The sequence below is a fragment of the Heterodontus francisci genome, chromosome 10, assembly GCF_036365525.1.
Source record: "Heterodontus francisci isolate sHetFra1 chromosome 10, sHetFra1.hap1, whole genome shotgun sequence".
Lineage (NCBI taxonomy): Eukaryota > Metazoa > Chordata > Chondrichthyes > Heterodontiformes > Heterodontidae > Heterodontus > Heterodontus francisci.
In genome coordinates, this window is record NC_090380.1 from 104526012 (window position 1) to 104553276 (window position 27265).

The following is a 27265-nucleotide window of genomic DNA, read 5'->3' on the forward strand; positions in this document are numbered from 1 at the left end:
CAGAGATGTGAGTGGCAGCTGAAGGAAAGTTGGCCCCAATTCAAACTGGACACCCTTGTCATTTGGCAGAGTCCTGGTCGAAAGTTGCTGTCACCATCCAAGAGTGATGTACAGCATGGGCATATTGAACAAACTCAAATGGAGAAAACAACAGAAAAAGTATCACAATAGAGGTGGGGGAGGGGAACAGTTCTTTACAGACCCTCAATTTAGGAAGAACCGAAAGTTCAATTTATAAATGTACACTCCTGATGATGAGCCCTTCCCGAACAACAAAGTGTGTGCACTGGGAAATGATAGGTGCATTGGCTATGCTTTTCCAGCCATCAGTTTTAATGTGTAGCAAAACGTAGGGACTCTGCTGCAATTTCCAGCTACATGCTGCTGGTGGGAAATGCACTGGGTGTGCTCAATCATAAAGCCAACACTTTTATATCTCACTGAAGGATTAGAAGGTATCCTCACTACTGGAATCCACTGTCCTCCAACAAGTTTCCAGTATAAACTATGCTTTTCAAGTGGCATGCTGACTTATCAGTGCCTGCCGCCATTGGAGTGATAATGTTACCTATACCATTCCCCACAACGGGTGGGGGATGTGAGTGTCACCAGCAAGGTCAGCATTTGTTGCCCAACTCTAATTGCCTTTGACAATTGATTGGCTTGCTAGGCCATTTCAGAGGGCAGTTAAGAGTCAACCACATTGCTGTGGGTCTGGAGTCACATGTCGGCCTGACCAGGTAAGGACGGAAGATTTCCTTCCCGAAAGGACATAAGTGAACCAGATAGGTTTTTCTGACAATCAATGACAGTTTCATGGCACCATTACTGAGACTAGCTTTCAATTCCAGATTTTTAAAAATTAATTAATTGAATTTATTCTGAATGCTGAGGAAAGTGATGCTTCTCCTGGGGAGTCCATGGCACCACGGGTGGCTCAGCTGCACAGAGGGGTACAGGGGAGACTGGAAGAGCCATAGCGAAAGGTGATGCAGTAGGCAGGGGAACAGACAGATGTTTCTGTGGCTGAAGACATGAATGCAGCTGGGTGTGTTGCCTCCCTGGTGCCAGGGTCACGGATGTCACTGGGCTGCAGAGCATCCTGAAGGGGGAGGGTGAACAGCCAGCAGTCATGGTCCACATCGGAACCAACGACATAGGTAGAAAGAGGGATGTGGTCCTGCAGTCAGAATGTAGGGAACTAGGTAAGAAATTAGCAAGAAGGACCTCAAAAGTAGTCATCTCCAGATTATTCCCAATGCCACATGCAAGTGAGTATAGAAAAAGAAGGATAAGACAGATGAATGCGTGGCTGGTAAGATGGTGCAGGAGGGAGTGCTTTAGATTCCTGGGACATTGGGACTGGCTCTGGGACAGATGGGGCCTGTACAGGCTGGACAGGTTGTACCTGAGCAGAGAGGGGACTGAGCTCCTTGTGGGACGTTTTGCTAGTGCTATTGGGGAGGGTGTAAGCTAGTTTGGCAAGGGGATGGGACTTGAGGGTCGACTAAGTTGGGACAACATCAGAAATGAAAATTGAAGGCAGAAATTAATGGATGAGTCTGGAAGACAGAGAAAACAAAGGTTAGAAAATAAAAAAATGAATTTGGCAGTGCTCAAGAGTATCTATTTCAAAGCAAGGAGTATATTGCAAATAAAGCAGAAGAGCTGAAGGCACAGATAGACATTTGGCAGTATGATATCATAGCTATTACAGAAACATGGCTTAAGGAAGGACAGGAATGGTAGCTCAACGTTCCTGTTACAGGGTTTTCAGACGTGATAGGGAGAGGGATAAGAAAGAAGCGGGAGTGGCAATTTTGGTCAAAGAAACTATTACAGCTGTGAAGAGGGATGAGATGTTGGAAGGTTCATCAAATGAGGCCATATGGATTGAGCTAAGGAACAGAAAAGGGGCAATCACACTGCTGGGAGTGTACTATAGACCCCCAACCAGTCAGAGGGAGATAGAAGAGCAGATATGTAGGCAAATCTCTGAGAAGTGCAAGAACAATAGGGCAGGAATAGTGAGGGATTTTTAACTACCCCAATATTAACTGGGATAGTTTTAATGTGAAAGGAATTGAGGGAGCAGAATTCTTGAGGTGCATTCAGGAGAACCTTTTTGCCCAGTATGTAGCAAGTCCAGCAAGAGAGGGTGCAGTTTTAGACTTAGTTTTAGGAAATGAAGTTGGGCAGGTGGAAGGAGTGGCAGTGGGAGAGCATTTTGGTGGTAGTGATCATAATTCAGTCAGTTTTAACATAATTATGGAAAAGGACAGAGATAGAACAGGAGTGAGAGTTCTCAGTTGGGGCAAGGCCAATTTTACTAAACTGAGGAGTGATTTAGCGAAAGTGGACTAAACAGCTACTTGAAGGTAAATCAATGTCAGAACACTGGGAGGCATTCAAAGGGGAGATTCAAGGGGTTCAGAATAAACCTTTTCCCACAAAGATAAAGGGTGGGATGGCCAAATCTAGAGCCCCATGCGTGTCAAGGAGCACCCAGGGTAAGATAAGGTGGAAAAGGAAAGCTTATGTCCGACACAGAGAACTCAATACTACAGAAAGCCGAGAGGAATATAGGAAGTGGAGGGGCAACATCAAAAAGGAAATTACGAAAGCAAAGGGAGGACATGAAAGAATATTGGCAAGCAAAATCAGGGTGAACCCAAAGATGTTTTATCAATACATTGAGAGTCGGGCCCATAAAAGACCAAAAAGTTAATCTATGTGTAGGGGCGGAAGATGTTGGTATTGTTCTTAATGAATGCTTTGCGTCTGTCTTCACAAAAGAAGGGGACAATGCAGATAATGTAGTTAAGGAGGAGGCATGTGAAGTATTGGATGTGATAAACATAGGGAGAGAGGAAGTATTAATGGGATTAGCATCCTTGAAAGTTGATAAATCACCAGAGCCAGATGAAATGTACCCAAGGCTTCTAAAAGAAGCAAGAGAGGAAATAGCAGAAGGTCTGACCATCATTTTCCAGTCCTCAGTGGATACAGGTGTGGTTTCGGAGGATAGGAGAACTTCTAATGTTGTACCTCTGTTTAAAAAGGGAGTGAGGGATAGACCGAATAAATACAGGCCAGTCAGTCTAACCTCAGTAGTGGGCAAATTATTGGAATCTATTCTGAGAGACAGTATAAACTGTCACTTAGAGAGGCATGGATTAATCAAGGATAGTCTGCGTGGATTTGTTAAGGGAAGATCTCATTTGACCAACTTGATCAAATTTATTGAAGAAGTAACAAGGAAGATAGATGAGGGTAGTGCAGTTGATGTGGTCTACATGGATTTTAGCAAGACTTTTGACAAGGTCCCCATGGCAGGCTGGTTTAAAAAATAAAATCCCATGGGATCCAAGGAAATGCAGCAAGGTGGATACAAAATTGGCTCAGTGGCAGGAAACAAAGGGTAATTGTTGACGGGTGTTTTTGCGACTGAAGGGCTGTTCCCAGTGGCATTCTGCAGGGCTCAGTACATGGTCGCCTGCTTTTTGTGGTATACATTAACGATTTGGATGTAAATATCGGGGACATGATCAAGAAGTTTGCAGATGACACAAAGATTGGCTGTGTGGTAGATAGCAAGGAGGATAGCTGTAGGCTGCAGGAAGATATGGATGTTCTGGTCAGATGGGCAGAAAAGTGGCAAATGGAATGCAACTTGGAGAAGTGTGATGTGATGCATTTGGGGAGGTCAAAGAAGGAAAAGGAATACACGATTAATGGTAAAATACTGAGAAGTGTGAAGGAAATGAGACACCTTGGAGTGAATGTCCACAAATTCCTGAAGGTAGCAGGACAGGTTGATAAGGTGGTTAAGAAGGCATATGGAATCCTTTCCTTTATTAGCTAAGGTATAGAATATAAGAGCAGGGAGGTTATGCTGAAACTGTATAACTCATTGGTTAGGCCACAACTTGAGTACTGTGTGCAGTTCTGGTCACCTCATTATAGAAATGATATAATTGCAGCAGAGAGTGTACAGAGGAGATTTACAAGGATGTTGCCAGGACTGGAAAAATGCAACTATGAGGAAAGATTGGATAGGCTGGGGTTGTTCTCCTTGGAACAGAGATCTGAGGAGAGATCTGATTGAAATGTACAAATTTTGAGGGGCCTGGATAGCGTGGAGGTGAAGGGTCTATTCACCTTTGCAGAGTGTCAGTGACGAGGGGGCATAGATTTAAAGTGATTTGTAGAAAAATTAGAGGGGAGATGAGGAAAAACTTTTTCACCCAGAGGGTGGTGGGGGTCTGGAACTCACTGCCTGAAAGGGTAGTTGAGGTAGTAACCCTCAACTCATTCAAAAGGAGTCTAGATATGCACCTCAGGTGCGGTAATCTGCAGGGCTATGGACCAAATGCAGGAAGGTGGGATTAGAATAGGTGGATCGTTTTTCGATCGGCGCAGACATGATTGGACAAGTGGCCTCTTTCTGTTCCTTAAACTTTCAATGATTCCATGATTTATTAATTGAATTTAAATTCCACCAGCTGCCATGGTGGGATCGGAACCCGTTTGTCCAGATCATTAGCTTGAGCCTTTGGATTGCTAGTCCAGTGACATTAGCACTACACCACCATCTCCCCACCAAAGAATCAAATAGAAGCCATGTGTTTTCCCATAGGGAGAGGAAGCTAAAATCAGTGGAAGAATCATTCCCAGACCAACTGTCATGCTAGAAATCCCCTTTGAACTGGTTTGAGAGCAGCAGGCTATTGCTCATATGGGGGATAAAGACCAACATGGTCCAGTTGAGGCAAATGTCGTGATAGCTACCTTCCGGGAGCGGAGCAGAGAGGAGCAGACCTGTGGGGAGAACGCCGAGCGAAAGAAGAGGAGAAATCGAGCCCGAGGATCGCGGCCCAGTCACTTACCGTCTGGGAGCGGAGTGGAGAGGAGTCAGACCTGTGGCGACAATGCTGAGCGAGAGAAGAGGATAAATTGAGCCCGAGGATCGCAGCCCAGTCACTTACCTTCCGGAAGCAGAGCGAACCTGCGGAGAAAACGCCGAGCGAGAAGAGGATAAATTGAGCCCAAGGATCGCAGCCCAGTCACTTACCTTCCGGAAGCAGAGCGGACCTGCGGAGAGAACGCCGAGCGAGAAGAGGATAAATTGAGCCCGAGGATCGCAGCCCAGTCACTTACCCACTGGCAGCGGAGACGAGTACAAGTGCGCCAGAGTTTGAAAACAAAGTGAGCAGTTACGTCACAGGAAAGCTTCCAGGTAATTGGTTGGTGAGTAACTGCTGTTAGGGAATAACTCTAAATAGCTGGGTAAGTAACTAAAAGTAAAGAGAAAGGTCTACAGTTTGTTTAAATATAGCTGCATTAACATCCCACATGAAAGAGTGTCTGCAGAGACTCAGCGACAGGATTGCGGCTGCCTGCAACGAATTTTGCCTAAACATCAGCCTCAAGAAAACGAACATCATGGGACAGGACATCAGAAATGCTCCATCCATCAATATCAGCGACCACGCTCTGGAAGTGGTTCAACAGTTCACCTACCTAGACTCAACTATCACCAGGAGCCTGTCTCTCGATGCGGAAATCAACAAGCGCATGGGAAAGGTGTCCGTTTCTATGTCCAGACTGGCCAAGAGGGTGTGGGAAAATTGCACACAGACACAAAACACAAAAGTTCGAGTGTTTCAAGCCTGTGTCCTCAGTACCTTGCTCTGCAACAGCGAGGCCTGGACAACGTATGTCAACCAAGAGTGACGTCTCAATGCATTCCATCTTCGCTGTCTCCAGAGAATCCTTGGCATCAGGTGGCAGGACCGTATCTCCAACGCAGAAGTCATCAAGGTGGCCAACATCCCCAGCATATACACACTACTGAGCCAGCGGCGCTTGAGATGGCTTGACCATGTGAGCCACATGGAAGATGGCAGGATCCCCAAGGACGCATTGTACAGCGAGCTCATCACTGGTATCAGACCCACCAGCTGTCCATGTCTCCACTTTAAAGACATCTGCAAACGCGACATGAAGTCCTGTGACATTGATCACAAGTCATGGGAGTCAGTTGCCAGCGATCGCCAGAGCTGATGGACAGCCATAAAGGCGGGGCTAAAGAGAGGTGAGTCGAAGAGACTTAGCAGTTGGCAGGAAAAGAGACAGAAGTGTAAGGAGAGAGCCAACTGTGTAACAGCCCCGACAACCAATTTTATCTGCATCAACTGTGGAAGAGTCTGTCACTCTAGAATTGGCCTTTGTAGACTCTCCAGGCGCTGCTTCACAAACCACTGACCACCTCTAGGCGCTTACCCATTGTCTCTCGAGACAAGGAGGCCAAAGAAGTAGGTAGTGTTTTTTTTTTAGGGAATCAATGTCCCTAGTTTAAATAGTCTAATTTTTGGGTAATTTAAGGGGATAAATTAAGGGTAAGTCATGGCAGGGAAACTCGGCAACGTGGAGTGCTCCTCCTGTGCAATGTGGGAAGTCAGGGACACTTCCAGTGTCCAGGGCGAACACTCATGCAGGAAGTGTCTCCAGCTGCAGCCACTTGAAATCCACGTTTCGGATCTGGAGCGGCAGCTGGAGACACTGTGGAGCATCTGCGAGGCTGAGATCATCGTGGATAGCGCATACAGGGACGTGGTCACACCGCAGGTAAAGACTGCTCAGACAGAAAGGGAATGGGTGACCACCAGGCAGAGTAGAAGAACTAGGCAGGTAGTGCAGGAGTCCCCTGGGTCCATCTCCCTATCTAACAGATTTTCCACTTTAAATACTGTTGGGGGAGATTGCTTCTCAGGGGAATGCAGCAAGAGCCAGGTCTGTGGCACCACGGGTGGCACAGCTGCACAGGAGGGGAGGAAAAAGAGTGGGAGAGCTATAGTGATGGGGGATTCTATCGTAAGGTGTACAGATAGGTGTTTCTGTGGCCACAAACGTGACTCCAGGATTATATGTTGCCTTCCTGGTGCTAGGGTCAAGGATGTCACGGAGCGGCTGCAGGACATTCTGAAGGGGGAGGGTGAACAGTCAGAGAGCGTGGCACACATTGGCACCAACGACATAGGTAGAAGGAGGGATGAGGTCCTGCAACAAGAATTTTGAGGAGCTAGATAGCAGATTAAAAAACAGGACCTCAAAGGTTGTAATCTCTGGATTACTCACGGTGCCACGTGCTAGTGAGTATAGGAATAGAAGGATAGAGCAGATGAATGCGTGGCTGAGGAGATGGTGCAGGAGGGAGGGCTTTAGTTTCCTGGATCACTGGGTCTGTTTCTGGCAAAGATGGGACCTGTACAAGTTGGACGGGTTGCATCTAAACTGGAACAGGACCAACATCCTTGCTGGGAGGTTTGCTAGTGCTTTTGGGGAGTTGGGGGGGGTTCAACTAATTTGGCAGGGGGATGGGATACAGGGCGGAGGTACAGTAGGGGGTGATGCACAGTCAAATATGGAAGAGAAACTGAGTCAGTCTGGAAGGCAGAGCAAATATAAACCTGTTAAGGCACAAGTGAAAAATGCAAGGCTGGATTGCATCTGTGTTAATGCAAGAGGTCTTACTAGTAAGGCAGATGAATTGAGTGCATTGATTAGCACATGGGAATATGATATTATTGCTATCACAGAGACATGGTTGAGGGAGGGGCAGGACTGGCAGCTCAATATTCCAGGGTACAGAATCTTCAGGCGTGACAGAGGAGGGGATAAAAGAGGAGGTGGCATTGCATTGTTGATCAAGGAGTCAATTACTGCAGTAAGGAGGGACAATATCTTAAAAGGTTCTTCAAATGAGGACATATGGGTAGAACTTAAAAACAAAAAGGGGGCAATCACTTGGCTGAGAGTGTACTACAGGCCTCCAAACAGTCAGGGAGAGATAGAGGAGCAGATATGTAGACAAATCTCAGAGTGGTGTAAAGATAATAGGGTAATAACAGTAGGGGATTTCAACTTCTCCAATATCAACTTTTTTATTTAGAGATACAGCACTGAAACAGGCCCTTCAGCCCACCGAGTTTGTGCTAACCAACAGCCACCCATTTATACTAATCCTACATTAACCCCATATTTTCTACCACTTCCCCACCACCTACCTACACTAGGGGCAATTTACAATGGCCAATTTACCTATCAACCTACAAGTCTTTGGCTGTGGAAGGAATCTGGAGCACCTGGGTCACAGGGAGAACTTGCAAACTCTGCACAGGCAGTACCCAGAATCAAACCCGGGTCGCTGGAGCTGTGAGGCTGCGGTGCTAACCACTGCGCCACTGTGCCGCCCAACTGGGATAGTCTGAGTGCAAAAGGCTTAAAGGGGGCGGAACTCTTAAAATGCATACAGGAGAGCCTTTTGAGCCAGTACGTAGAAAGTCCTACAAGAGAAGGGGCAGTACTGGACCTAATCCTAGGGAATGAAGCTGGACAAGTCGTAGAAGTATCAGTGGAGGAGCATTTCGGGGATAGTGACCATAACTCTAAGATTTAAGGTAGTTATGGAAAAGAACAAAAATGGACTGGAAATAAAGGTACTGAATTGAGGGAAGGCCGATTTCAATATGATAGAACAGGATCTGGCCAAAGTGGACTGGGAGCAGCTACTTGTAGGAAATTCTACATCACATCAGTGGGAGTCATTCAAAGAGGAAATTGTGAGGGTTCAGAGCCAACATGTACCCGTTAAGGTGAAGGGTAGGACCAACAAGTCCAGGGAACCCTGGATGTCAAGGGAGAAAGAGGATTGGATAAGGGAAAAAAAGGAGGCTTATGGCAGATTCAGAGGACTGAAAACAGAGGAGGCGCTAGAGGAGTATAGAAAGTGTAGGGTGGTACTTAAAAAAGTAATTAGGAGAGCGAAGAAGAGACATGAAAAAACACTGGCGGCAAGATAAAGGAAAATCCTAAGGCATTTTATAAGTATATAAGGGCAAGAGGATAACCGGGGAAAGCGTAGGGCCCATTAGGGACCAAAGTGGCAATCTGTGTGTGGAGCCGGAGGACATAGGTAAGGTTCTAAATGAATACTTTTCATCTGTGTTCACTATAGAGAAGGACGATGTACGTGTAGAGATCAGGGAGGGGGATTGTGATATACTTGAACATATTAGCATTGAAAGGGAGGAAGCATTAGCTGTTTTAGCAGGCTTAAAAGTGGATAAATCCCCAGGCCCAGATGGGATGTGTTCCAAGCTGTTATGTAAGGCAAGGGAGGAGATAGCAGGGGCTCTGACACAAATTTTCAAAACCTCTCTGGCCACAGGAGAGGTACCAGAGGATTGGAGGACAGCGAATGTGGTGTCATTATTCAAGAAGGGTAGCAGGGATAAACCAGGTAATTACAGGCCGGTGAGACTAACATCAGTGATTGGGAAACTATTGGAAAAAATTCTGAGCGACAGGATTAATCTCCACTTGGAAAGGTAGGGATTAATCAGGGATAGTCAGTGTGGCTTTGTCAGGGGGAGATCGTGTCTAAATTGATTGAATTTTTCAAGGAGGTGACTAGATGTGTAGATGAAGGTAAAGCAGTTGATGTTGTCGACATGGACTTCAGTAAGGCTTTTGATAAGGTCCGGCATGGGAGATTGGTTAAGAAGGCAAGAGCCCATGGGATACAGGACAATTTGGCAAATTGGATCCAAAATTGGCTTAGTGGCAGGAGGCAGAGGGTAATGGTCGAGGGTTGTTTTTGCCAGTGGAAGTCTGTGGCCAGTGGTGTACCACAGGGATCGGTGCTGGGACCCTTGCTGTTTGTAGTGTACATTAATGATTTAGACGTGAATACAGGAGGTATGATCAGTAAGTTCGCAGATGACACGAAAATTGGTGGTGTCGTAAATAGTGAGGAGGAAAGCCTTAGAATGCCACAAGACGATATAGATGGGCTGGTAAGATGGGCGGAGCAGTGGCAAATGGAATTTAATCCTGAGAAGTGTGAGGTGATGCATTTTGACTAACAAGGCAAGGGAATATACAATGGATGCTAGGACCCTAGGAAGTACAGAGGGTCAGAGGGACCTTGGTGTACTTGTCCATAGATCACTGAGCAGCACAGGTAGATAAAGTGGTTATATAAGGCATATGGGATACTTGCCTTTATTAGTCAAAGTATAGAATCTAAGAGCAGGGAGGTTATAATGGAGCTGTATAAAATGCTAGTTAGGCCACAGCTGGAGTACTGTGTACAGTTCTGGTCACCACACTATAGGAAGGATGTGATTGTGCTGGAGAGGGTGCAGAGGAGATTCACCACGATGTTGCCTGGGCTGGAGCACTTCAGCTATGAAGAGAGACTGGATAGGCTAGGGTTGTTTTCCTTAGAGCAGAGAAGGCTGAGGGGGGACATGATTGAGGTATACAAAATTATGAGTGGTATTGATAGGGTAGATAAGAAGAAACTTGTTCCCTTAGCGGAGGGGTCAATAACCAGGGGGCATAGATTTAAGGTAAGGGGCAAGAGGTTTAGAGGGGATTTGAGGAAAAATGTTTTCACCCAGGTGTGGTTGGAATCTGGAACGCACTGCCTGAACAGGTGGTAGAGGCAGGAACCCTCACAACATTTAAGAAATATTTAGATGAGCACTTGAAACGCCATAGCATACAAGGCTACGGGCCAAGTGTTGGAAAATGGGATCAGAATAGTTAGATGCTTGATGGCCGGCACAGACACGATGGGCTGTAGGATCTGTTTCTGTGCTGTATAACTCTATGGTTCTATGACTACATAATATTAAGATGGCGTACACTTGCAATGTAACCCGACATTAGGCTCTGCTCGCTCCCCACTCCCCCAGCCACCTCCATATAAAGGTTTGTTGAATAGAACAACACTCTTTTTCAAACAGTGTATCGAGGTAAAAGCCCCACGGCCAGTCCCAGCAGACCTAACTAGGTATTATTACAACCACATAGTCTTCTTCCTGCTTGTTTAATGCCTGACTTCTGCCTCCTCACCTTCTAACAGCCTTCACTCTGCCTACTATAGACCCAACCTTTACCTCAACTCCTAGTCTTATCTCTAATTGCAACAGCTAGAATGTAAATATGCCTTTAACATGCCTTCACAGAAGCAAAATAAATAAATTTTATGTTGAGTCACAAAAGGAGATATTTGACAGAATATTCCCAGCCTTACAGACAATGTCCCGGACACCACCATCACCATCCCCGGGTATGTCCTGTACCAGCGGCAGGACAGACCCAGCAGAGGTGGTGGCACAGTGGTATACAGTCAGGAGGGAGTTGCCTTGGGAGGCCTCAACATTGACTCCAGACCCCATGAAGTCTCATGGCACCAGGTCAAACATGGGCAAGGAAACCTCCTGCTGCTTACCACCTACTGCCCGCCCTCAGCTGATGAGTCAGTACTCCTCCATGTTGAACATCACTTGGAGTAGGCACTGAGGGTGGCAATGGTGCAGAATGTCCATCACCAACAGTGACTCGGTAGCACCACTACTGACCGAGCTGGCCAAGTCCTAAAGGACATAACTGCTAGACTGGGTCTGCGGCTGGTGGTGAGGGAACCAACAAGAGGGAAAAACATACTTGACCTCGTCCTCACCAATCTGCCTGCCGCATATGCTTCTGTCCATGACAGTATTGGTAGGAGTGACCACCACACAGTCCTTGTGGAGACGGAGTCCCGCCTTCATATTGAGGATACCGTCCATCGTGTTGTGTGGCACTATCACCATACTAAATCAGATAGATTTCGAACAGATCAGGCAATGCAAAGCTGGGCGTCCATGAGGCGCTGAGGGCCATCAGCAGCAGCAGAACTGTACTAAACCACAATCTGTAACCTCATGGCCCAGCATATCCCCCACTCTACCATTACCATCAAGCCAGGAGACCAACCCTGGTTCAATGAAGAGTGCAGGAGGGCATTCCAGGAGCAGCACCAGGCATACCTCAAAATGAGGTGACAACCTGGTGAAGCTACAAGAGAGGACTACTTGCGTGCAAACTGTGTAAGCAGCATCTGATAGACAGAGCTAAGCGATCCCAAAACCAACGGATCAGATCTAAGCCCTTCCTGCCACATCCAGCCCTGAATGGTGGTGGACAATTAAACAACTAATTGGAGGAGGTGGCTCCACAAATATCCTCATCCTCAATGATGGGAGTACCCAGCACATCAGTGCGAAAGATAAGGCTGAAGCATTTGCAACAATCTTCAGCCAAAAGTGCCAAGTTAATGATTCATCTTGGCCTCCTCCTGAAGTCCCCAGCATCACAGATGCCAGACTTCAGCCAATTCGATTCACCCCGCGTGACATCAAGAAATGACTGAAGGCACTGGATACTGCAAAGGCTATGGGCCCTGACAATATTCCGGCAATAGTACTGAAGACCTGTGCTCCAGAACTTGTGGCACCCCTAGCCAAGCTGTTCCAGTACAGCTACAACACTGGCATAGAGTCATAGAGAGATACAGCACTGAAACAGGCCCTTCGGCCCACTGAGTCTATGTCAACCATCAACCACCCATTTATACTAATCCTACATTAATCCCATACTCTCTACCTTCCCTCAATTCTCCTACCACCTACCTACACTAGGGGCAATTTACAATGGTCAATTTACCTAGCAACCTGCAAGTCTTTGGCTGTGGGAGGAAACTAGAGCACCTGGCAGAAACCCATGCAGTCACAGGGAGAACTTGCAAACTCCGCACAGGCAATACCCAGAACCGAACTTGGGTTGCTGGAGCTGTGAGGCTGCAGTGCTAACCACTGCACCACTGTGCCACATCAGACCAGCAATGTGGAAAATTGTCCGGGTATGTCCTGTACACAAAAAGCAGGACAAGTCCAACCCGGCCAATTACCGCCCCATCAGTCTACTCTCAATCATCAGTAAAGTGATTGAAGTTGTCGTCAAGCAGTACTTGCTTAACAATAACCTGCTCAGTGACGCTCAGTTTGGGTTCTGCCAGGGCCACTCAGCTCCTGACCTCATCACAGCCTTGGTTCAAACATGGACAAAAGAGCTGAACTCAAGAGGTGAGGTGAGAGTGACTGCCCTTGACATCAAGGCAGCATTTGACCAAGTATGACATCAAGGAGCCCTAGCAAAACTGGAGCCAATGAGTATCAGGGGGAAAATTTTCCACTGGTTGGAGTCATACCTAGCGCAAAGGAAGATGGTTGTGATTGTTGGAGGTCAATCATCTGAGCTCCAGGACATCACTGCAGGAGTTTCTCAGGGTAGTGTCCTAGGCCCAACCATCTTCAACTGCTTCATCAATTGACCTTCCTTCAGTCATAAGTTCAGAAGTAGGGATATTCACTGATGATTGCACAATGTTCAGCACCATTCGTGACTCCTCAGATACCGAAGCAGTCCATGTAGAAATGCAGTAAGACCTGGACAATATTCAAGCTTGGGCTGATAAGTGGCAAGTAACATTCGTGCCACACAAGTGCCAGGCAATGACCATCTCCAACAAGAGAGAATTTAACTACCTCCCCTTGACATTCAATGGCATTACCATCGTTAAATCCCCCACTATCAACATACTAGGGGCTACCATTGACCAGAAACTGAACTTGGGTAGCCATATAAATACCATGGCTACAAGAGCAAGTCAGAGGCTAGGAATCCTGCGGCGAGTAATTCATCTCCTGACTCCCCAAAGCCTGTCCACCATCTACAAGGCACAAGTCAGGAGCATGATGGAGTACGCTCAACTTGCCTGGATGGGTGCAGCTCCAACAACACTCAAGAAGCTCAACACCATCCAGGACAAAGCAGCCCGCTTGATTGGCACACCATCCACAAACATTCACTGCCTCCACTACCAAAGCTCACCACCACCTTCTCAAGGGCAATTAGGGATGGGCAATAAATGCTGGCCTGGCCAGCAACACCCACATCCCATGAATGAATTTTTTAAAAAGCCCCATGGAGGCAGCTTTGGAGGTGGAGGTTGTGGAAATTTAGCAGGAATTGGGTTGGACTGGTTCTACGACATGTTCCCACCTCGTGGTCTTCTTGGAAGCAGGCACCCACCAGTGACAACTGCCCGCCCAACAGCGGTGGGTAGCCAATTATTGAACTTAATAGGGCGAGCAGTCCCTCCTCTGGCAATGAATTGAAGTTTTCCCTATGTCCCACACTCCGTCAGGAGCCTGGCAATGCAACAGAGGCGGCTTCACAGTCCAAGCAAAACATTTAAGGCATTTTACTAATTTGCCAGCAGTAAATCACTGAGGTCTCCCCAAGCAGAACGTGGGCTATTGCAGCCACTTCATGGAGGCTGATGTATCCGTTAATGTTGTCCCTACTGCAAGAGCTGCCACTCCTCTCCGACTGAGGGCGCCTCCATAATGTCACTGCCACTCCTGCTGCTGGCCCCTCAGCAGTGTCCACACTGCAAAGGCAGCCAGTGGCTCAATCCATGTGCCACACTGAACGGACAGAGGGACCTGGGGTTTCATGTGCATCAATCTTTGAAGGTGGCAGGACATATTGAGAGTAGTTAGCAAAGCATATGGAATCTTGGGTGTCGTAAATAGAAGCATTGAGTACAAAAGCAGGGAAGTTATGCTGAACCTTTATAAAGCTCTGGTTAGGCACCAACTAGAATATTGTGCCCAGTTCTGGTCACCACACTTTAGGAAGGATGTGAGGATCCTGGAGAGAGTGCAAAGGAGATTTGCCAGAATGGTTCCAGGGATGAGGGATTTTAGCTACAAGGTTAGATTGGAGAAGCTGGGTTTGTTCTCCTGGGAGCAAAAGAGATTGAGGGAGATTTGATAGAGGTGCGCAAGATTATGGCAGGTTTGGGTATGGTAGACAAAGAAAAGCTGTTCCCATTAGCTAATGGTACAAGGACTAGGGGACACAGTTTTCAGGTTTTGGGCAAGAGAAACAGGGAGGATGTGAGGAAGAACATTTTTACGCAGTGAGTGGTAATGACCTGGAATGCGCTGCCTGTGAGGGAGATGCAGAATGATATGAAAAGGAAATTGGATGGGCACTTGAGGGAAATAAACTTGCAGGGCTACGGGGTGCAGTGGAATTGGACTGACTGGACTGCTCTATAGAGAACTGCATGGACACGATGGGATGAATAGCCTCCTTCTGAGTCGTTTTGACTATATGACTGTATGACCTCCACACACAGGAATCCGGCCGCCGTCCCTAATTGGACAGAGCTCCTGGAGATGGCTTCTTAATTGGCCACCTCCAGAAAGATCATGCCCATCACTCTACCATGGCCACTTCTGGGTTCCCAACTCGGAATTGAGGCTTGCATTGGGATCGTGACCCACCTGGCAAAATTCAGCCCATTAGGGTACGTGACCAAAAGCTTGGTCAAAGAGGTAAGTTTTAAGGAGCATCTCAAAAAAGGAAAGAGAGGTAGAGAGGTGGAAAAGTTTAAGGAGGAAAGAGAAGTAGAGAGGTAGAGAGGTTTAAGGAGGGAATTCCAAAACTTAGGGCCTCAGCAGCTGAAGACACGACCACCAATGGTGGAGTGATGAAAATCGGGGATGTACAAGAAACCAGAATGGGTGGATTGCAGACCCCTCGGAGGGTGGTAGCGTTGGAGGAGGTTACAGAGATAGGGAGGGGTGAAACCATGGAGGGATTTGAAAACAAGGATACCTATAACAATATATATTCTGTCTCATCAATTATGCATTTTGCTGTTACCTCACAATATATCAATCCTGACCCTGACATTTTTGCTTTAATTAAAATTTAGGCAGCTTTTGGATGAGGGGAAGGCCGGCATTCCATGTTTAGCAGGCAGACTCACAACGGAACTTGTTAATCACATCAATGTAAGTTTTATTTTGTAAAACAATCTATTTTCTTTCATACAAAAACAAGAAATGCTGGAATCACTCAGCAGGCATCTGTGGAAAGAGAAGCAGAGTTAACGTTTCGGGTCAGTGACCCTTCTTCGGAACTGACAAATATTAGAAAAGTCACAGATTATAAGCAAGTGAGGTGGGGGTGGGGCAAGAGATAACAAAGGAGAAGGTGCAGATTGGACCAGGCCACATAGCTGACCAAAAGGTCACGGAGCAAAGGCAAACAATATGTTAATGGTGTGTTGAAAGACAAAGCATTAGTACAGATTAGGTGTGAATACACTGAATATTGAACAGCAGCAAGTGCAAACCTGAAAAAAAACCTGAAAAAAACAGTGGGTAAGCAAACTGAACAAACTAAGATGAAATGAAATAAATGCAAAAAAAGATTGTAAAAAATGTAAAAAAGAATGTAAAAAAAAGGAAGAAAAAATAACTAAAAATGAAAGTAAAATGGGGGGCTGTCATGCTCTGAATGATTCCAGCATTTCTTGTTTTTGTTTCAGATTTCCAGCATCCGCAGTATTTTGCTTTTATTTTCTTTCATAGCTGGATTGCCATAAGCGAGGCCTCTTTTTAACCTTATTCCTTATACCCAAGGTTCTGGGGGTAACTTTTACAAGCTAGCATTCCTAGTACAGAGTATCATTTGATTCAAGGAAGTTTGGGGAATTCCATGGATTTTCTGCATATTAAAATCATACTGAAAGTTCTGACCTCCAGGCCTGAGATCCTAGAATGGACCCCATCGGGGAAAGCATTCAGCTGGAGAGCATTCATTTCAATATCTATCTCCTGAGCTAATATCATTAGCTGAATATGAGGTGCCACAATGTAAAAATGAGGATTTTTAGGAGTAAGAAGGGGCTTTGTTCACTTAAATATGAGATGTGGAATAAGTTATAGGGAAGTCCAACAAAGGACACAATATAAATAGGTGCAAGGGGTCAGCTGCGGCTCAGTTGGTAGCATTCTTGTCTCTGAGTCAAAAGATTATGGTTTAAGTTCCACTCCAGAGACTTGAGCACAAAACCTGAGCTGATACTCTGGCAGAGGGACTGCTGCACTGTGTGAGGTGCCATCTTTTGGATGAGACCTTAAACCGAGGTCCCATCTGCCCTCTTCGTTAAACATAAAAGATTCCATGGCAGTATTTTGAAGAAAAGCTGGGGTATTCTGGGCATCTTTATCCCTTAATCCCAACAGGTGATCTGGATATTATCATGTTGTTGTTTGTGGGTCCTTGTTGTGCGCAGTGAGCCTTTCCTCAATTCCACATTTCCTACGGTACAACTGCGATTACACTTTTAAAGTACTTCACTAGCTTTAAAACCACTGTGGGAAGTCCTGAGGTTGTGATAGGTGTGACTTTCTTTCTTATTGCTTCAGGGACAATGGATTTAGGGATTTTTTTGAGAAGGAGGGTTGATGTGGATAAGGTCTCATTACACATGCTTAATCAACCTTTCCCCCTGCTAAAAATGATGTTCCCGTGATCTTTCTTTGCAAGAAATCATTGCCAAAGTTGCAAAAGGATGTTGAAATGAAACTGAACAAAACAATGCAAAGTCTGAAAAACTGCAACAGAGGAGTCCCTATCTCAAACCATGAGAAGGTGATCTTTATGATTAAGGTAAGTGCATCCCTATTTAATGACTTCATTTGTGTTCCATTTTCTGTAACATTAACCCTCAGTAGATGGGTGAAGCTAAATTCAATGGAAAAGAGAATTGTGCGGGATGTAAAATGGGCTCCTGATTTATTGCCGGAGGTTTGTGTTACTATCAAAGGCCAACTTCACTCCCAAGAAGTGTTCACTCTCAAATCTCCAATTCATTTCACAGCTGGGCCTGATTTAAAACAGACCATTAACTCAATCAACCAAAAAGAAATGGATTTCTGAGACTGGGACCAGGGTTTGACTTGCAAGCCTTAATTCCTCCCCACCTTCCACTCCACCATGAATTTGGGCTTTTTTTTTTATAGTAAATGGGTGAACACCCTTAGTTATAAAAGCTGGCATTAAATTTAGGCCAAAGAACCAGTGAATAGCCAATGAACTGAAATTACATGCAAGCAGATGAAATTGACAGGCAGGAAAAAGCTGACTGGCCCCACGTTCATGATAGGTGGAGGATCATAACAAGACACTTCCTCCCCCTCCCTTTCCTAGTCCCCACTTCCTCCCACCCCGTGGAGAGGCAAGACCAACAGAGAAAACCACAGACCGATTAGAGTAATAAATACTCAGGAACAGTCCTCTCCGATTCGCTTAGGTGATCAAAACCAGTCCAGCAGATCAGATGGACCATGTGTTCTCTGTAAGTACTCCATTCTCTAATAACCTTGTGTGTGGAAAAAAACAGCTATTCTAACTTCCCCCTTGTGACTAAATGAGCATGAGAACATTAGAAATAGGAGCAGGTGTAGGCCATACAGCCCCGTGAGCCTATACTACCATTCAATACAATCATGCCTGTTCTTTGACCTGAACTTAACTTTCCTGTCTGACCCCCTTGATTCCCCAGGAGTTCAAAAATCTATTGATCTCAGCCTTGAATAGACTCAACGATGGAGCATCCACAGCTCTCTGGGGTAGAGAATTCCAACTATTCACAACCCTCTGAATGAAGAAATGTTTCCTCATCTCAGTCCTAAATGACCAACCCCTTATCCTGACACTATGACCCCTAGTTCTAGACTCTCCAGTCATGATAAACAGCCTCTCAGCATCTATCCTGTCAAGCCCTCTCAGAAGCTTAAAAGCTTCAATGAGTTTCTTCTAAACTCCAATGAGTATAGGCCCATTCTATTCAATAACATTATAACTTCAGATGGGTAGATTTAAATGTAGTAGTATACATTCTAAGATGTATGTTACATGAAGGATGGTTAATTTTTAAAAAGAGAAAGTAATTCCCAGTCAAGAATTATGCCACAAGATTTCATGTCATAACCAAAAAACTTTATTGTACAATAAGGCAAAACACTACAAACGTAATACTACACTTGGAAACACATACTTTAAACTTAAAATCTTAACAGAAGATAAAGACGTATACTTTAAACTCTAAATCTCAACAGAACACTCCTATTTGATTGCTACTTCCACCCCAAGAGTTCCCCTATACAATACAGGATCTTGCGGTTTGTTCACTTCTCCTAGAACCAATCCAAAGTACCACAGCTCTGAGGAAATCACTTCGATTTCCTTAATTTCTCAGCTATCTTCTGAGGTATAAAAATCTCCTGGAGATTCTCCCTCTAGCATCTGGCTAGGAACAACCTCCAGTTCTCTTCCAACCTCTCCCAACTTTGGACTTCCCAGCTTGAGCAAGGGCCTGCCTCAAAACAGAAATGCCCCTGGTTTCCGATGGCCTCTTTGCTCCTGAGACCAACAGCTTTGAAAAGCCAACTGCTTGTCTGTAAGCAAGCACACAGATCTAAACACCAACAGGCACCCTCTGTATTATCTACCTCTAGAACAATGTGATACATATGGGATGTCCCAGAAAGTAATTTAAGCTAATTACATCCTACCCCCAAAACATCTCTTTGATTTCTGATACCCACATGAATAATTGATATTGTTAACAATGGTAGAGAAATTTCTTCTAGACTTTCTGGTTTCAACTCCGAACTAAACGAGCCCATCTGCTGTTTTATGGCCATCACCTCCCTAACTCTGTCTCTGTAAGAACTCATCGAGAGATCTTTGAGCTTTAAATCTTGGGTGGAATGCAACCTTCTGAAATTCTTACAGCTACACATCTAATTCCCCAAAACTAAAAGTGACCTCTTAAATATTAATACAAACCATGAACTAAGTGATTGTAACAGACAGCGCAACCTGGCAATATCACTTTGATAGTAACATCAGAGCCATACAAAAGGAGAAGTTGGAAGTCCTTTCACACAGAAGGTTATTACAATATGGAATGCCTTACCATAATAGGCTATTTAGGCAGACTGTGGAATCCCATATGGTTACTAAGTTGCTAGAATGGTCCTTCTCAATTGCCTACTGCCATCCTGGTAATCACATGATACAACAATAATGGAATTGTTGACTAATCGTAGAATCAGTCTCTATCAATTAGTTTACAACAGATCAAGGAGGAAGACAGTCGCCGAGTGGTACTGTTACTGAACTTGTAATCCAGAGGCTCAGCCTAATGCCTGGGGACATGGCTTTAAATCTCACCACAGCAGCTGGTGGAATTTAAATTTAATTAATTAATTAATTTAAAAAAAAATCTGGAACTGAAAGCTAGTGTTAGTAATCATGCCACGAAACTATCATTGATTGTCAGAAAAACCCATCTGGTTCACTAATGTCCTTTAGGGAAGGAAATCTGCTTTCCTGGTCTGGTCTGGCCTATATGTGACTCCAGACCCACAGCAATGTGGTTGACTCTTAGCTGCCCTCTGAAATGGCTTAGCAAGCCATTCAGTTGTCAAGGGCAATTAGGGATGGGCAACAAAAGCGACACCCACATCCCATGAAAGAATAAAAAAAAGATATGACATGAGAAAAACCCCAGTGGTGGAGAGCTTTAGGACTCGTATGAAGTGAGATGTAAGATTGGATAGGATTCTGGAATTTTGCCCTATGGCAGGGGAAATATTTTGAAGAAGCTTTCTTTGGGAGATTTAATAGTTGAATGGAGTCGATTATACATGATCTGGGGAAGGAACAAAGCTTTATGGTAAAATAGCCATTCCTTGTTTAATACTTTCCTGTGTCCGCACAATGATAATTTTCCAATATCTTTGATTTAATCACAGAAAATCAATACATTCTGTAGTCACACAAAGGAGTTGACTTCTGGGGAAGAGACTCAGAATCCCAAAAATGGAGCAAGGTACATCACCAAAGTACGAAAAGAGTTTGGAGAATGGAATTCATTTGTGGAAAACAATATAATTAACTGTGAGTATGACTTTTTTTTATTCTTTCATGGGATGTGGGCATCGCTGGCAATTCCAGCATTTGTTGCCCATCCCTAATTGTTCTTGACAACATGGTCCCTGGGCCATGTATAATAGACTCCATTCAGCCATTAAATCTCACTAGGAAAGCTTCTTCAAAATATCTCCCCTGCCATTTCAGAGGGCAGTTAAGAGTCAACCACATTGCTGTGGGTCTCAAGTCACATATAGGCCAGATCGGATAAGGACAGCAGATTTCCTTCCTTAAGGATATCTGAACCAGGTAGGTTTTTACAACAATTGATGATAGTTTCATGCCACCATTACTGAGAATAGCTCTCAATTCCAGATTTTGATTAATTCACGGAATTTAAATTCCACCAACTGCCAAGGTGGGATCTGAACCCATGTCCCAGGACATTAGCCTGGGCCCTTGGATTACTATTTCAGTGACATTATCACTATGCCACCATTTATTTGTACCTTTTTGATTCGGGCCCCTGGCTGGTGTATCAATGATAGTTCAGCAGTGTAATCTAGCTTTCTGACTGAGGGTGTCTCTCGAGCAGGCTCATGTTGTAGATAACCCTTTCCCACATCCTTGTATTTATGTTTCAAGGATCATTTGCAAATTGACCCGAGTAGAGACACGCTACAGCAAGTAAGAAAGCAGTGGCTGAGCTGCCTGAAGAAAATCTCTCTTCTTTTGGTAGGAGCTAATTTTTTTCTTCTGCTGATTGACCATGGTCTCTTGAGAGTCCTTGTACAGGCCCCTATTCCATCGAACACCTGCCACCCTTCCCTCACCAAGAGCATCTCCATCAACTTCAGAATACTGGATGCCAGGACGTAATAGGCAGCCTCTGAACCAGCATTTAATCAAAGCACATGGCAAGACACACTGAGGAGGCCATATTCTGCTCATTATAATTTCATTAGCACTGATGGTTATAGATTCAAGTCACAGAGACCTGAGCACAAAATCTAGGCTGGCACCCTAGTGCAGTAATGAGAGAATGCTGCAAGTGTCGTCGGTGCTGTCTTCCAGATGAGACATTAAAACAAGGCCCTGTCTTTCATCTCAGGTGATGTAAAAGATCCCAAGGCATTCTTTTGCTGAAGAGGAGCATGTTCTCTGCAATGACATGGGCAACATTTATCCCTCAACCACAACACCTAAAAATAGATTACCTGGTCATTATCACATTATTATTTGTGGGAGCTTGCTGTGCACAAATTGGCTGCAAAATTTCATACATTACAACAGTGATTACTCTTCAAAAAGTATTTCACTGGCTGTAACATGCTACTTGAGACCCCCAAAGAACGCAAGTTTATATGTAAATCAATATAACTTCTTTCTTTCTTATATCCACGTGCACACTCACTTGCTAATTTTAAGCCACTGTGCTCACCTCTGGAAAAGGAGAAAGAGGCAGGGAGGTGCCCAGTACACTTACAGCTCAATCTGCCGTAGATCCATTGGTAAAATGCCAGAAAAGGACAAATAGCCTAGGCTGTTTTCATCCAGGCGAGGCTTTTAGGTCCCATCCTGCCGTTTTTACCATGCAAACCCCACCCTCCCTACTTAAAAATAGCTGGTATTCTCCAATCAAGGTGTGGAGGAACACATCTAGTGGGGCAGTCGACAATATTCTGTCACGGCCATTCCACAGACAACTAGGGCTAGCAACGCTCCAGGATTGTTCTGGTGTCTCCAGGAATTGAAGATTAATTTCCTGGACACTGCTGTGAACAAGCCAGGAAGAAAATTGAAGTGGCATTAAAAAGAATCACACCCAAAAATAGGAGCAGATCAATTTTTAGCCTTAGGAGCTAAATTAGCACACAGAAAAATGGACAAACCAAATACACACACAAGAAGGAAATAGAACGTTCTGTCTCTTTGTGTAGTCTTGCAGGCAGAAGATTGAATTTTGTGAGTTAATCAAGCAATTGTTTCTATCCCGCTGGCATCACTTAATGAAGAATATTGCCCAGTGGCATTCATTAACACATAACAATGAAAACTATTTTCTTACATATAGTAGTTTATCAGTGAATCAAGTCTGAAGATTTCTGTTTGAGGGTGCACTGTTACATCAGTGTGGCTCAGTGATAATGCATTCCTCATGTCTGCATCAGAAGATTGTTCGGTTCAAGTCCAACTCCAAAACATGAGCACATAATCTAGACTAATATTGAGTAGGTGCTGCACTGATGAACCTGCTATCTGTTGGGTGAGATGTTAAATCAAAGCCCTATCTCTCGTTCAGATGGCTGTAAAAGACCCCATGGTGCTATTTGATTAAGAGCAGGGGAACCTTCCCAGTATCCTGAACAACATTCCTTACCCAAAATCACCTAAACACGTTATTTGGTTATTTATCTCATTGATGTTTGCTGTGCACACATTGGCCGGAATTTTACGGTGGATGGATGGAAGCCGGACTCTGATGTGAAAGTCGGGGACGAACCCGCTGCCGCCTAGCCTGGGGATCCATCCCGTATTTTACAGATCCCCAGGCTTCAATTGTCCCGAGGCGGGACTTCCACACACTTGACGGAGGAGGTCCCGTCTCAGTGAGCTGCCGGCCAATCAGCGGGCCGGCAGCTCTTAGTCCCAGCAGCGCCACCGAGAGCTGGGACTGCAGCCAAGCCAATGCCATGGATCGAGGAGGGAAGGTAAGTAGGGGCATGCCGCACCAGGGGGATCGGTCCTTCCCTGGTGAGGCTGGAGTGGTCCTTCGGGGGGAGCGGGTGTCTTGGGTCTTGGGGTTGGGTTGGGAGGCGGGGGCGGCCCTCCCCCAAAAAATACCTATGGAGGCGGGCGAGGGCCCTTAAGTGGCCGTTGAGTGGCCACTTAAAGGTCTTGATTGGCCTCAGGCAGGCGGGCCATTTCCACTTGCCTCCCGCCCAACACTGTAAACTTGTCCAGACGGAATGGGGGTGCGTAGGCCTCCTGGAGCCTGCTGCTCAATTTTACGCTGCCCCCATGCCACCATCCGACCCACTGGGGCGGCATAAAATTCCGGCCATTATGTAGAAACAGTGACTCGACTTCGAAAGTGAAATGTCTTGGGACATCCTAAGGACGAGAAAGCTGCTGTATAAATGTCATTTCTAACTGAAAGTAAGTTGAGATAGTCAAAGTAATTTGAGATTGTGATCAAACCAATAAAAGAAAAGGCACTTGGAGTTTTACAGTTATTTTTCTCCCTTTGCTTATTTTCATTATTAGTTCAGGACTTCCTGTGTGTTGAAATCCAGAAATTCGAAGATTCTTACCGTGGAAGGGAGCTGCCTGGGTTTGTTAACTACAAAACATTTGAATTACTTGTGAGGAATGAGATTATTCATCTGGAAGAGCCAGCCATTAAGAAACTCAAGACCATCATAGGTATGTGAAGTATGCAACTTTGTTTTGTAAGACCACTAGGATTGATACCCTGACAAGAATATTCATCAATGATATCAGATGAATCTTCACTTTAACTCCTCATCAAGGAACCATCTGGGATTCAATCACCCAGCCCATACCCAGGAGATAATAGTGGTGTGTACCAAATACAAGATGCACTGCAGCAGCTTGCCAATACTCCTGTGACCTCTACCACCTAGAAGGAAAAGAGCAGCAGATGCATGGGAACAGCACCACCTGAAAATTAACCTTCAAGTCACACACCATCCTGATTTGGAACTATATCATTGTTTCTTTACTGTCACAGGGTTAAAATCTTGGAACTCCCTCTCCAACTGCACTATGGGTGTACCTACATCATAGGATTACAGCAGTTCAAGAAGGCAGCTCACCACCACATTCTCGAGGGCAATTGGGTATAGGCGACAAATGCTGGCCCAGCCATTGACGTCCACATCCTATGAACGAATAAAAAAAAAGTGCTTCAAAAGATTGCTCACTCAACGTAAGCTCTTTTTTTATGTTCATTCATGGGATGTGGGTGTCACTGGCCAGGCCAGCATTTATTGCCCATCCCTAATTGCCCTTGAGAAGGTGGTGGTGAGCTGCCTTCTTGAACAGCTACAATTCATGTGAGGTAGGTACACCGACAGTGCTGTTAGGAAGCGAGTTCCAGGATTTTGACCCAGCGCTAGTGAAGGAACGGCGATATAGTTCCAAGTCAGGATGGTGTGTGACTTGGAGGGAAACTTGCAGGTGGTGTTCCATAGAAACATAGAAAATAGGAGCAGGAGTAGGCCATTCAGCCCTTCGAGCCTGCACTGCCATTCAATGTTTTCATGGCTGATCGTCCAAACTCGGTAACCTGCTCCCGCTTTCTCCCCGTATCCCTTGATTCCTTTAGACCAAAGAACTATATCTAACTCTTTCTTGACTATATTTAATGATTTGGGCTCAACTGCTTTCTGTAATAGAGAATTCCACAGGTTCACCACTCTCTGGGTGAAGAATTCCCTCCTCATGTCAGTCCTAATGGCTTACCCCTTATCCATGGATTGTGACTCCTGGACTGCTCCACCATCGGGAACATCCTTCCTGCATCTAGTCAGTCCAGTCCTGTTAGAATTTTATAGGTTTCTTTGAGATCCCCTCTCATTCTTCCCATGCATTTGCTGCCCTTGTCCTTCTAGTTAGTAGAGGTCACGGGTTTGAAAGGTGCTGTCTAAGGAGCCTTGGTGCTTTGCATCTTGTAGATGGTATACACTGCTGCCACTGTGTGTCAGTGGTAGAGGGAGTGAATGTTTGTGGATAGGGTGCCAATCAAGCAGGCTGCTATTTCCTGGACGAGTGTTGAGTGTTGTTGGAACTGCACCCATCCAGGCAAGTGGAGAGTATTCCATCACACTCCTAACGTGTTCCTTGTAGATGGTGGATAGGCTTTGGGGAGTCAGGAGGTGAGTTACTCACTGCAGGATTCCTATCCTCTGACCTGCTCTTGTAGCCACGGTGTTTATATGGTTACTCCAGTTCAGTTTCTGGTCAATGATAGCCCCTAGGCTGTTGTAGTGGGGGATTCAGCGATGGTAATGCCGTTGAATGCCAAGGGGAGGTAGTTAGATTCTCTCTTGTTGGAGATGGTCATTGCTTGGCACTTGTGTGGCGCAAATGTTACTTGCCACTTATCAGCCCAAGCCTGGATATTGTCCAGGTCTTGCGGCATTTCTACACGGACTGCTTCAGTATCTGAGGAGTCACAAATGGTGCTGAACATTGTGCAATCATCAGCGAACATCCCCACTTCTGACCTTATGATTGAAGGAAGGTCATTGATGAAGCAGCTGAAGATGGTTGGGCCTAGGACACTAACCTGAGGAACTCCTGCAGTGATGTCCTGGAGCTCAGAGGATTAACCTCCAACAACAAACATCTTCCTTTGCGCCAGGTATGACTCCAACCAGCAGAGAGTTTTCCCCTGATTCCCATTGACTTCAGTTTTGCTAGGGCTCCTTGATGCCATATTCGGTCAAATGCTGTCTTGATGTCAAGGGCAGTCACTCTCACCTCACCACCTGAGTTCAGCTCTTTTGTCCATCTTTGAAGCAAGGCTGTAATGAGGTCAGGAGCTGAGTGACCCTGGCGGAGCCCAAACTGAGAAGGTTATTAGAGTCATAGAGAGATACAGCACTGAAACAGGCCCTTCGGCCCACTGAGTCTGTGCTGACCAACAACCACCCATTTATACTAATCCTACATTAATCCCATATTCCCTACCACATCCCCACCATTCTCCTACCACCTACCTACACTAGGGGCTATTTACAATGACCAATTTACCCATCAACCTGCAAGTCTTTGGCTGTGGGAGGAAACCGGAGCGCCCAGCGGAAATCCACACAGTCACAGGGAGAACTTGCAAAGTCTGCCCAGGCAGTACCCAGAACTGAAACCCGGGTCGCTGGAGCTGTGAGGCTGCAGTATTAACCACTGCGCCACTGTGCCGCCCTATTGCTAAGTAAGTGCCGCTTGATGGCACTGTCAGTGACACCTTCCATCACTTTACTGATGATTGACAGTAGACTGATGGGGCAGAAATTGGCCAGGTAGGACTTGTGTACAGGACATACCTGGGCAATTTTCCACATTGCTGGGTAGATGCCAGTGTTGTAGCTGTACTGGAACAGCTTGGCTAGGGGCGCGACAAGTTCTGGAGCAGAGGTCTTCAGTGCTATTGCCGGAATAGTGTCAAGGCCCATAGCCTTTGCAGTATCCAGTGCCTTCAGTTTCTTGATATCACGCGGAGTGAATCGAATTGGCTGAAGTCTGGCACCTGTGATGCTGGGAACCTAAGGAGGAGGCCGTGTTAGAGCATCCACTCAGCACTTCTGGCTGAAGATTGGTGCAAATGCTTCAGCCTTATCTTTTGCACTGATGTGCTGGGCTCCCCCATCATTGAGGATGGGGATATTGGTGGAGCCAACTCCTCCAGTTAGTTGTTTAATTGTCCACCACCATTCAGGGCTGGATGTGGCAGGACTGCAGAGTTTAGATCTGATCGTTGGTTATGGGATCGCTTAGCTCTGTCTATCACATGCTGCTTACGCAGTTTGGCACA

General features: G+C 45.5%; 1 protein-coding gene across 1 annotated transcript in view; it reads left to right on the forward strand.

The window, feature by feature from the left end:
- The window catches only part of LOC137374699 (interferon-induced GTP-binding protein Mx3-like), a 108171-nt gene that overhangs the window by 72634 nt on the left and 8272 nt on the right, over positions 1-27265 (forward strand). Inside the window, exons 8-11 of the mRNA XM_068041220.1 lie at positions 15689-15767; positions 17311-17433; positions 20589-20733; positions 23974-24132. Of these exons, the coding sequence (XP_067897321.1) occupies positions 15689-15767; positions 17311-17433; positions 20589-20733; positions 23974-24132 (506 nt within the window). The remainder of the gene's footprint in view (positions 1-15688; positions 15768-17310; positions 17434-20588; positions 20734-23973; positions 24133-27265) is intronic.